Source organism: Mesoplodon bidens (genome assembly GCF_964165515.1).
Source record: "Mesoplodon bidens genome assembly, chromosome: 17".
In the NCBI taxonomy this organism is placed as follows: domain Eukaryota; kingdom Metazoa; phylum Chordata; class Mammalia; order Artiodactyla; family Ziphiidae; genus Mesoplodon; species Mesoplodon bidens.
The window spans coordinates 166228-178338 of record NC_138174.1 but is presented as its reverse complement, the minus strand read 5'-3'; the positions used below and the strand labels follow the sequence as shown (position 1 = coordinate 178338).

Genomic DNA, 12111 nt, shown 5'->3' with positions numbered 1-12111 from the left:
TAAATGTAAGACCAGACACAAAATCTTATAGGAAAACATAAGCAGAACAATCTATGACATCAATCACAGCAAGATCCTTTTTGACCCACCTCCTAGAGAAATGGAAATAAAAACAAAAATTAAAAAATGGGACCTAATGAAACTTAAAATCTTTTGCACAGCAAGGGAAAGCATAAAAAAGACGAAAAGGCAACCCTCAGAATGGTAGAAAATTTTTTCAAATGAAGCAAATGACTAAGTATTAATGTCCAAAATTTACAAGCAACTCCTGTAGCTCAATAGCACAAAAACAAAAAACCCAATCCAAAAATGGGCAGGAGACCTATACAGACATTTCTCCAAAGAAGATATACAGGTTGCCAACAAACACATGAAAGGATGCTGAACATCACTAATCATTAGAGAAATGCAAATAAAAACTACAGTGAGGTATCACCTCACACCAGTCAGAATGGCCATCATCAAAAAATCTACAAACCATAAATGCTGGAGAGGCATTTATTGGAGAAAAGGGAACCCTCTTGCACTGCTGGTGGGAATGTAAATTGATATAGCCACTAGGGAGAATGGTATGGAGGTTCCTTAGAAACTAAAAGTAGAACTACCATAGGACCCAGCAATCCCACTACTGGGCATTTATCCTGAGAAAACCATAATTCAAAAAGAGTCATGTACCACAATGTGCATTGTAGCTCTATTTACAATACCCAGGACATGGAAGCAACCTAAGTGTCCATCGACAGATGAATGGATAAAGAAGATGTGGCACACATATACAATGGAATATTACTCAGCCATAAAAAGAAAGGAAATTGAGTTATTTGTAGTGAGGTGGATGGACCTAGAGTCTGTCATACAGAGTGAAGTAAGTCAGAAAGAGAAAAGCAAATACCGTATGCTAACACACATATATGCAATCTAAAAAAAAAAACTTTATGAAGAAACTAGGGGCAGGAAAGGATGAAGGACACAGACGTAGAGAAAGCACTTGATGACACAGGGAGGGGGAAGGGAAAGCTGGGACAAAGTGAAAGAGTGGCATGAATATATATACACTACCAAATGTAAAATTGATAGCTACTGGGAAGCAGCCACATAGCACAGGGAGATCAGCTCGGTGCTTTGTGACCACCTAGAGGGGTGGGATAAGGGGATGAGAGGGAGGTGCAAGAAGGAGGAGATATGGTGTTATATGTATACGTATAGCTGATTCACTTTTTTATACAGCAGAAACTAACACACAATTGTAAAGCAATTATACTCCAATAAAAGTGTAAAAGAAAAAAAATAAAGAAAGCCCAGAAATAAACCTACACACCTATGGTCCACTAATCTATGACAAAGGAGGCAAGGATATACAATGGAGAAAAGACAGTCTCTTCAATAAGTGGTGCTGGGAAAAATGGACAGCTACATGTAAAAGAATGAAATTAGAACACTCCCTAACACCATACACAAAAATAAACTGAAAATGCATTAGAGACCGAAATGTAAGACCAGACACTATAAAACTCTTAGAGGAAAACATAGGAAGAATACTCTTTGACATAAACCACAGCAAGATCTTTTTTGATCCACCTCCTAGAGTAATGGAATAAAAAACAAAAATAAACAAATGGGACCAGATGAAACCGGAACGCTTTTGCAAAGCAAAAGAAACTACAAACAAGACGAGAAGACAACCCTCAGAATGGGAGAAAATATTTGCAAACGAATCAACAGACAAAGGATTAATCTCCAATATATATAAACAGCTCATGCAGCTCAACAGTAAAAAAACAAACAACCCAGTCCAAAAATGGGCAGATGACCTAAATAGACATTTGTCCCAAGAAGACATACAGATAGCCAAGAAGCACATGAAAAGCTGCTCCATCCACATCACTAATTATTAGAGAAATATAAACCAAAACTACAGTGAGGTATCACCTCACACCAGTTAGAATGGGCATCATCAGAAAATCTACAAACAACAAATGCTGGAGACAGTGTGGAGAAAAGGGAACCCTCTTGCACTATTTGTGAGAATGTAAACTGATACAGTCACCTTGGAGAACAGTATGGAGGTTCCTTAGAAAACTAAAAATAGAATTACCATATGATCCAGCAATCCCACTAATGGGCATATACCCAGAGAAAACCATAATTCAAAAAGACACATTCACCACAATGTTCATTGCAGCACGATTTACAATAGCCAGGTCATGAAAGCAACCAAAATGCCCACAGAAAGACGAATGGATAAAGATGTGGTACATATATAAAATGGAATATTACTCAGCCATAAAAAGGAATGAAATTGGGTCAGTTGTAGAGACGTGGATAGATCTAGAGACTGTCATACAGAGTGAAGTAAGTCAGAAGGAGAAAAACAAATATCGTATATTAATGCATACATCTGTAACCTAGAAAAGTGGTACAGATGAACTGGTTTGCAAGGCAGAAATAGAGACACAAATGTAGAGAACAAATGTATGGACACCAAGGGGGGAAACTGGCAGGGTGGTGGTGGTGGGATGAATTGGGAGACTGGGATTGACATATACACACTTATATGTATAAAACAGATAACCAATAAGAACCTGCTGTATAAAAAAATAAAATAAAATTCAAAGTTAAAAAAATAAATAATATTATAAAAATAAAACAGAAAAAATGTTCTTTCGTTCACATAGACGTATTTATATGAATGGATTATTTCCATACTTGTATCTATAAATACAAAAAGAGGAATAAAACCTACCTTGAACCAAAAAAGGAAAAAAAAAAAAAACAGAACCCACCAGTCATACAGAGGATAACCCTACCAGGGCACTTGCTCCAGTGGTAAACAATTCTGAAGTTGGTCAGAGGTGGGGAACCGTCTCCCATGCAGCCAGCAGCTCCCCCGCAAGGAGCGTCCTCATTGCAAAGCTGGGGGACCGCACCGAGGCGTCTGTGAGTAAACTTGAGGTGAGCCCCAGGACAGGTGCTGCTGAACTGTTCCCACCCTTCCCAGGTAAAACACCTGAATGTGGGCAAGGACTTGAAAGCCTAGAGGAAGGGCCGTGGAGCCACACCAGCGACAGCACGCAGGCCGACTTGGTGCCTGCAGGCCAGCCAGGACGGTCCTGGCCCTGGGCGCTCTTCTGGAAGCTTTCCACTTCCCTGCCTGAGGTACCCCTCCTGTCCCGGCCCCCACTGCTTTTTCCCTTCCTACCTCTGCCCGGGGAGAAATTCCAGCTACAGGTACGGGTAACACATCCTCTTCTTTAGCAGGTGGCAGCCTGGAAACTCCTGCGGAAAGTCCAGAAGAACCCCACTCACACTGGGCTACCCACAAAGCCGTGGGCCCTCACTCCCTCCCACCAGCCCAGCCCCGACACTGCTGACGGGGCAGAGAATATGGCGTCAGGCACAGCTGCAGGGGCTCTTGCTGCCTGGAGGGATGTTTATATTGACCTCAACCCAGGCACACCTGGGGAGGGCTAGCCGGCAGGGTCAGCCTGCCCAGGTCAGCCAATCCTCGCCCCTCAGGGGCTCACGGTTGCAGGAAATGGGCCTTGCTGCACCGGCCAGGTCCAAAGAACAGGTGTGGGCTCCTGAGAGTCAGGATAGACAAGGGGCTGCAGCCCTAGCTTGTTTTCTAATCATTTTATCTGGCCCATGAGTGGGAGACAACTTCGAAAAGACCCTCTCCTAATGAGAGGAACCCAAGAGTCAGGGAGAGGAGGGGTGGTGGGTGCAGACAGAGGCCTGGTGCCTCGGCTGCAGTGGAAGCCTCTGGAAGACCAGGCGGAGGGAGGCTGCACAGAGTGAAGCCCAGGGTCACAGACCTGTAGGAGGTACTGTTCGTTAGGTAAAGTCCTGCTCTGAGGTGCTCTGGGTCAGCTCAACCGACAGGTGGGCTGGGGGTGCTCTGCAGTGACGTCTATGTGAATGGTTCCTGTGTGCCCAGCCCTGCCGGGGTAACTGCCCAGGGGGGCTCCGTATCAAGGGAGGGGCCTGACCATGAGAGCCCCGTGGGCTGCTGGGTACCTGCCCAGGTGAGCTCCATATCCTGGGAGTGGCTTGACCACGAGGGCCCTGTGGGCTGCTGGGTACCTGCCCAGGGGAGCTCCGTGTTCTGGGAGGGGCCTGACCACGAGAGCCCCGTGGGCTGCTGGTGACCTGGTAAAGGACTTCAGGACAGTCAATGAATCCACCGAGGATATACATCCAGTAGTTCCTAATTCCTACACCCTGCTGGTCATTCTACCATCCACCAGGACATGGTATTCTGTATTAGACTTCAATGATGCCTTCTTCTGTATTCCATTACTCCCAGAATCACAAGAAATTTTGGCTTGTGAGTGGCAGGACACAACATACAACAAAATCAATACTGCTGGGCCGTCCTGCCCCAAGGGTTCAAAAATTCCCACACCATCTTTGGGGAAACGTTAGCTAAAGACCTAAAAGTTCTACCTCTGGAGAAGGGAACCCTCCTTCAATATGCAGACGACATTCTGATCACCAGCCCTACTAAGGAGGCCTCTGAACTACCTAGCCAATAAAGGATAGAAGGTGTCCAAGAAAAAGGCTCAAATATCACAGGCTAAGGTGACCTGCCTGGGCTTCATTCTCACAGAAGGTCGGAGAAGCCCATCCCAGGAAAGGGAAGAAGCCATTTGCAGCCTTACCCCTTCTAAAACTAGAAGACAGCTTAGGGGTTCCTGGGGAGGCCGGGGTTTGCTGCATCTGGATCCCTAACCACAGTCTAATAGCTGGGCCTCTATATGAAACACTGACAGGAAAAGATGATGATCCTTTTGAATAGAATCCAGAAGCAGCCTTTCAAGAATGGAAAGAGCAGTCAATTCAGACCCTTGCCCTGGAACTCCCTAATTTAGCTGAACCCTTTGACCTTTACATTCCCGGTCGAAGGTGAATCGCCCTTTTAGTATTAGTGCAAAAACTGGGATCACTTGAAATGGAACAACGAAAGAATGCCCTCCAGGTAGGAGAAACTACGGCACAAAGGGCTTGGCCCGCCGCCCCATCCGGCCAGGATACTGGGGGTATCTAAAAACCTGGAAACCAGCAGCCTGCAAGGCCAGCTCCCTCTCAAGGGAAAAGGACCCCACGTGGTGATCCTAACCACCCACCATGCCCTGAAGTTGCAGGGGTCGCTCGGTGGACACACAGACCTCGAGAGAGGAGGCCCTCCAACTTCAACCTCCAGAGAGACAACCGGGGGCAACGGGCCCCAATGACGACTCGTGTGACCATCACTTGACCTGGAGTTTCTCTCAGAAAACAAGAGTGTGCCCCGAAAGAGCAGACTACTGCTTGCAGGACTTACTGCACCCAGAGGGGAGCTAATAAGCTTGGCGGGGGAACCGTATATCATGCTGTCACCATAGAAAGGCCTACAGACACCGCGGTGACAGCGGCCAATGAGACCGGCTGGACTCCTGGCTACTTCAAAAGGCCGTTGACTCAGTGGCCGTCATGGTCCTGGATAACCACCGGCCCTGGACTGTCTGGGAGTTGAGCAGGCAGGGCTCCGACACCTGGTGCTGTTTGTACGTTGAGGGGCCTAATTGAAGAAAGCGCAGACTACTGGTCAGAGCATCTAGGCTGGCAGAAACCGTCAGCCTAAGGTGGCCGAACAAATATAGGGCGGGGTAAAACCTGCCCCCCCAGCGTCTCTGCGCATCTCTTTCCTGGACCCTTAGAGGTCATTAGAATCTATAACACTTCCACTGCTGGTGCTCAGGCGGACGAGCAGTGAGGCAGGAGCCCTGGGGACAATCGACCACACCTGGAGGCTGCTGGGGAGTTCTGCCCCTCCCCCCCGGTATGAGGACTCCCAACTCAGCACGAAGCATTTACAGAAGAGGGGTCTGCACCCTCAGCACCCCAAGAATGAGGAACGGGACAAAAAGCAGAGGAGGTGTTTGTCTCCGGCAAGGCCCATTCAAAATTCCTGGGAGATAAAATTAGAATCTGGGCAATAAAATAAAGTCTAACCTTTTTTTCCTTTGTGCTTTGTCTAATTTCATGTGCTCCTAGGTTTCCACATGCAGTGGTCCCACACCCGGCACTTCAGACCCGATTTCCTAGTGCAGAATGGCTGGGCCGACACCTCAGCTCGCGGGGCCCCTGCAGACTCCGCGACATAGAGCCTGAGCTGCAGGCAACCCGGCCCTCGAGAGCTCCGCCCCCTCCCTCCCGCTGCCGGGATCCCTACACAGCAGCCCCGCCCACAGCCCGCGGGGGAGCGCATGCTCTCACCTCTCCATTCTCTGATCAAAATATAGTTTCCTTTGCTTCTGAACCAAACTCAGTCTCGTTCTTTTGGCTCCAACGACACTGGGCAGGGGGACCCTTGTTGGGGTCCGCTCTGGAGGATCAGTAACAGAAATTGAGAACATTGTAACTTCAATGAACAGATGTGTGAGCCAAACTGTAATTAACATAGAGCAGTGTATAAGGCTCGGGTAAAATAAGATGTTTCTAAGACTTCCATTTGATATTTCCATCACTTTATTATAAGCAAGTTCAGTAGAGGGGTTTGTCTTATTTGTCAGGTCAATATTAGAGAAATGACGTGATATCTTTCCAAGGATGGACATCTAATAATCTTGGCTGAAGCTTCAATCTTGTTTCGAATGCTTTTCCACTGAAAATGAGACCTCTCTTTCAGCTCCCCCATTTCCGAGAAGTATAAAACCTTATACCGTATTACCAAACGGAAAACGCGGGAGGAGGGATAAATTAACAGTTTGGGATTAACACATACACACTGCTATGTATAAAATAGATCATCAACAAGGAACTTCTGTATAACACAGGGAACAACATTCAATATTCTGTAATAACCTATAAGGGGAAATCATCTGAAAAAGAATACATATCTATATCTACATCACGTATCAATGACAGATAAAATGTAACCTAAGGGAGGCCGATGGTGAGCGCTTCTGACCCTGAAGATTTCAATCAACTAAGCTCGGACTCTGCCTAAGGCCCTTAATGGACATACGTGTACCCATAGCTTAAAAATTTCCCAGTTTGGGGTTCGGGGAGACACTGATTTGGAAAAATCCCCGGTGTCCTCCTTACATGAAAGGGACTCTACCTACAGCTAAAACATGCCTGACACCCAGAGGATGGTACACCGTTTTGACCCGGAAGAGTTTGGAAAAGGCACCTCATCTCCTCCTCCCCTGGTAGTCGGGTTCACCCCTCCAGCCTCTTTTCTAACAAGCTCCTCACTTGCAGAATCAGCAGCTTTAACCTCCTGTTTCGAACAGTTAGAAATTTGTCCGGAGGATGAACGGGAAGAGGGGGAACCAATGAGAGACCAGCCCTAGGTGTTTGGACAGACACATGTCACTCTAATTTCCAAGCAGGAAGAACTAACTAAAGTCTCAGCCTGCACCCCGGAACAAGAGTAGGGCCTGAAGCAATCCTGGGGTTTTGTGGCCAGTGCCCCAAAAAGGGACTTAAAAAAGGGAGCTCAGGGGCCCTGCAATTGACAAACCTGCAGGGTTATAAATGATAACAATCTTCCAAAAATATATTGAGGTAAGGCAACGAAAAGGATTTGAGAGCAAGGCAGAATTGCAGGAAACAGTTTTCAAGAGATAGTTTGGAGTCGCCTTTAAAGCACATGAAAAGCGGCAGAACTTAGACAATGGTGCAGTTAGCCAAAAAGGGCCTATGAGTTTTTCCTGAATATATTTAGTAAAAAACGCATACGCTCTTTTTGGCCAACCAAGCAAGCGGGCAATGCAAATCAGCACTACAAAGAAGTCTCACTCGCATCTGTCAAAAGGGCCATCCTGGAAAAGTGTAAAAACCAGAAATGCAGGACAAGCCATGGAGAAAAGGGAGCCTTGTTACACTGATGGGCGGGATGTAAAATGCCAACAGCCACTCTGGAGAAGTGTATGGTGTTTCCTAAAACATCTAAAAATCAGAGCTACAGTGCATAGGGCACTTCCACTCATGGGCGTGTATATTTGGAAAACCATAAATCGACAGGACACAGGCAACCCAAAGTTTAGGGCTGCTCGGTTTACAAGGACCTCGACTCGGGTACACCTTAAATATCCCAGGAAACAAAAAAATGGGTAAACAAGTTGTGGTACTTATGTACAATGGAATATCACTCGAAATCAATGTCCTAAGGCCTGTAGCAGCATAATGAGTGATTTAGGTACGATGATACTAAGAGAAATAAGTCACACAGGTAACGAAACTTATATCACTTATAGATGGAATGTAAAAATCTCTACACATGAACTGTACAAAACAGAACAGAGTCACACATTTAGAAAACACACTATGGCTGCTTACAGGGAAAGATGAGGTGGGCTGATGCATAAAACAAGAGTTTGAAATTAGCACAGATACCGTTCCATCAACCAAATATGTAATAGACAAGACCTACTCACTGCTCAGTGAACAGGACTCAACACACCCTATTCACCACAGAAGAATATATCCGTGTAGTAAGAATCTTAAAAAGTATTTATTGATATCTCTCTGTAAGTGAATCAAGTGGGTGTAAAGCGGCATAAACACAGCATTGAAAATCAGCTAAACCCCATTATAAATATAAATTACAAAAAGAAAAAAGAAAAAAAAGATAGTGAAAGAGAAATTCTTACAAAATTCGTTCAGGAGCTGTGATGCAACCTGGATTGACCACATCTAGACCCACAGCTGGAAGAGACATAAGGCTGGACACTCTTGGGTCCGACAGGATTGGTGAGGTTGGGTGAGCAAATGCAGACCCTTTAAAGTAATACTGTGTGCTACCCATTCCATGGGTCCCAAATCTCCAGGTTCAAGGGAATCTTCCGACAGCTAAAACATGCATGGGAAACCCAGAGGATGGTACACCCAGTGATCGGGAAAGGTTTCTAAAACGCACGTTATTTTTCATCTCCTGGTGCTCGGGTTTGCCATTCCAGCCGCTTTACTATCAATCTCCCCACTTGGAGAATCAGCACCTTTAACCTCCTGTTTCGTACAGTTTGCAAATTGTCCAGAGGATGAACGGGGAGAGGGGTAACCAATGAGAGACCAGCTCTAGGTGTTTGGACAGGCACACGTCACTCTAATTTCCAATCAAGAATAAGAATTAACCAAAGGCTCTGCCCGCCCCCCCCCCCCCGAACCAGAATAGGGCCTGAAGCAATCCTGCGGTTTTGCAGCCAGCTCACAAAAAAGCGAGTTGAAAGATGGAGCTTAGGGGCACTGCAATTCAAAAACCTGTACAGTTATAAAGGACAACTATCGTCCAAAAATATATTGAGGGAAGGCAACGAAGAGAATTTGAAAGCAAGGCAGAATTGTAGGAAACAGTTTTTAAGAGGTAGATTGGAGTGGCCTTTAAAGCAAGTGAAAAGAGACAGAACTTCGACAATGATGCAGTTGACCAAAAAGGGCGTATGCATTTTTTTCCTGAATATAGTCAAGACTGAGTCCCCAGAAGGGCCCTCCTACTGCCAGGCACAGCCCAGTTTGGGTCCCTCCTCTTGCACCAGGGAGTTGCAGGTGTAGACAGTTCGAAAGAACCTCTTTCTAGGCTCTTGTAGCAAAGTCATGGCCACCAGTCAGACTGCCTCCTGGCCATCCTGCAGGGCACAGAGCACAGCGAAGGGTATCCACCCGTTCTACAGCAATGTCAGTTGGCTCACCGGCTTGGCAAGGTAAGTACCCGGGTTCCATACCCTGCCCCACATGAATGTACAGCCCCGCCTGTTCCCTACAGATAAATGCACACAAGATAAATGCAGCCCTGATGCCCTCTCCCCATCCTGTTCCTGTAGAAGATGGTGGCAGAAATGAACCGCCTGGCCACGATGGTGGACTTGTCCCATGTCTCGGATGCTGTGGCACGGCGAGCCCTAGAAGTGTCACAGGCACCTGTCATCTTCTCCCACTCAGTGGCCTGGTGGGTGTGCAAGAACACTCGGAATGTTCCTGATGATATCCTTCAGCTTCTCGTGAGAGACTGCCCTGGCCCTAATCCCTAAAGCAAGAGGTTCAAACCAGGAGCCCTTGAACCTGAGACTCTTCTCCCTCAATTTCCTCAAACCCCAGGTTAAATATCTTCTGCCCCCAAAACCCATGGTCCACAGCCCCTGAACTCTTGAGCCCTAGGTGGGGGTCTAGGTGGTAAGATACTCCGCCAAACCCGGAAACCCAGGGCCAAGACACCACCCAGACCAGGGCTGCGGCTCCTCCATTCACACAAACCCAGAGAGGAGATGACTCTGACCTCAAAGCCAGGGCTGAACACCTTTCTCACAGGGGCTGAGAGAGTGAACAGGCAGGTGGCTGTGCTGGGAGCCAAGCTGACTGTCCACCGGTCCGCCCCTGCAGAAGATGAACGGTGGCATCGTGATGGTGTCCTTGTCCGTGCGGGTGCTGCAGTGCAACCCGTTAGCCAACGTGTCTACTGGGGCAGGTGAGCCTCGCCCTGGGCTCTCTGAAAACTCTGATTTGGAGCTGAAGCTGGGTCCAAATTTGGGGAGGACTTCAGAAGAGCCCCAGTGGTTTGACCCACCTGTTGGCAATTAGGTACAGCTCCCCCAAACCCAATAATGGATGGTACACAGCACCTTGGTGCCATGTGGAACTGGAGCCATGGAATCAAAACTGTGATAATGATGGGTATCAGGGAGGCTGTCAGACACAGAGCCCGGGTGTTGCCCATCTGTGCCTCTGCAGGGGCTCCTAAAGCACACTGCCCCTACCTCTGGCCAAGGGACTGGACAGCTCCTTAGGTCTCTGGGGTCTTCACCAGTTGTACTCTTGTTGCTCTCTCATCCTCCACACCCGGGGAAAGGAGCCCCCACAGGTTCTCAAGGAGACTGGGAGGCAGGGTGAATCTTGGGTGGGAAATGGCCCAAACAGGGGGCTCTGGGGTCCACTCCAAATCTGAAGTCCAGTTCTAGAGCCAGCTGGGATCACTTCAGATCAAACCTCAGAGCCCTCTAGTTGGTACTCTCGGTGCCAGGCCATGAAGGAACTGGCCTGTTTGGCCTACAGGCTGCAAAAAAGGGAATCAACAGAGGTCAGTCATCACCCCACCCCTGCCCTGGAAGCCCCACACTGCTGACTCTCCATTCTTCAGATCACTTCGACCACATCAGGGCAGTCATTGGATGCAAGTTCATCGGGATTGGCGGAGATTATGACGGGGCTGGCCGGTGGGTGCTTCCCCGTGGCTTGTCTCGGGCTGGCTAGGCAGCAGTGGGGCTTTCGCAGCCAACGTGCCCACCACACTGTGGTCCTCATGGCCTTGACCATAGCCTCAGGTGTGCTGGCCCAAATGGTATCTCCCCTCTCCCAGGGTCTGCTTCCTGGGCTCTCCTGTCTGTTTGACCCTACTCTAGGTCATCATATTTGTCTAAAACACCACACAGAGGTCAACTGCCCAGCATCTGTGCCCATCCAGTGCCAGCAGACCAGACCCATGGCCTCTGAGAAGACTTTTAGCAAGGTCTGGGCTGGGCTGACCATCTTCTCTGCCTGCAGTTGGGTCTGTGCATGCAGGGGGCTCAACCCAGTTCTTAAAAAGCTTTTCTTCTCTTTATAAATGGAGGCAAAAAGTGCATTCAGTGAAAGGCATAGATCTTAACAGTACAACTCAATGACTTTTGATGAATAGTCGAGGCGCTTTTGGGGTCTTCCTCTGAAGGATGAAGAGCAGGAGTGAATAATTTACTCTCTCCAAGTCTCCATTTTCCATATCTGACCAAGGCTGGGGTTCAGTGGACCCTGGACACATAGGGCTTTGGTTCTGACTCAGGACCAGGGAACAGGTCTGGGGCCCAAGAGCTGGCTGGCTGGCAGCCACACAGGTTCCCACAGGGGCTGGAGGATGTGTCCATATACCCGGTACTGATAGAGGAGTTGCTGGGGCGTGGCTGGAGTGAGGAAGAACTCTGGGGTGTGCTTCGAGGAAAGGGGCGGCGGGTCTTCAGACAGGTGGAACAGGTGTGCTGGGTTGGGCAAAAGAGTAGCTCTGAGCAGGTGGTCTGAGCAGGTGTCCGCGGGGGTGCTGTGAGAGGTGCTGCCCGCTGACTGCCGCCTCCAGGTACGGGAGGAGGACGAGGGACAGAG

General features: G+C 48.1%; 2 protein-coding genes across 6 annotated transcripts in view; one reads left to right on the top strand and one right to left on the bottom strand.

Moving 5' to 3' along the window:
• The window catches only part of LOC308605197 (uncharacterized protein), an 85599-nt gene that overhangs the window by 24808 nt on the left and 48680 nt on the right, over positions 1 to 12111 (bottom strand). For 3 of the 5 annotated variants that reach the window (XR_014013637.1, XM_081214948.1, XM_081214950.1), the window contains one exon: positions 6273 to 6367. Coding sequence is in view for 2 of the 5 variants with exons in the window: in XM_081214948.1 (XP_081071074.1) it covers positions 6308 to 6367 (60 nt within the window). In the remaining 3 variants the exon portion in view is untranslated. Of the gene's footprint in view, positions 1 to 3199; positions 3277 to 6272; positions 6368 to 12111 lie in introns of those variants that run through there. The other 2 variants (XR_014013638.1, XM_081214949.1) reach the window with 1 other exon arrangement.
• On the top strand, positions 9648 to 12075 carry LOC308605198 (dipeptidase 2-like). Its single transcript, XM_081214953.1, has 4 exons — positions 9648 to 9986; positions 10366 to 10450; positions 11120 to 11195; positions 11850 to 12075. The coding sequence occupies exons 1-4, from the start codon at positions 9813 to 9815 to the stop codon at positions 12028 to 12030; spliced, it is 516 nt and encodes a 171-aa protein (XP_081071079.1). The 5' UTR covers positions 9648 to 9812; the 3' UTR covers positions 12031 to 12075.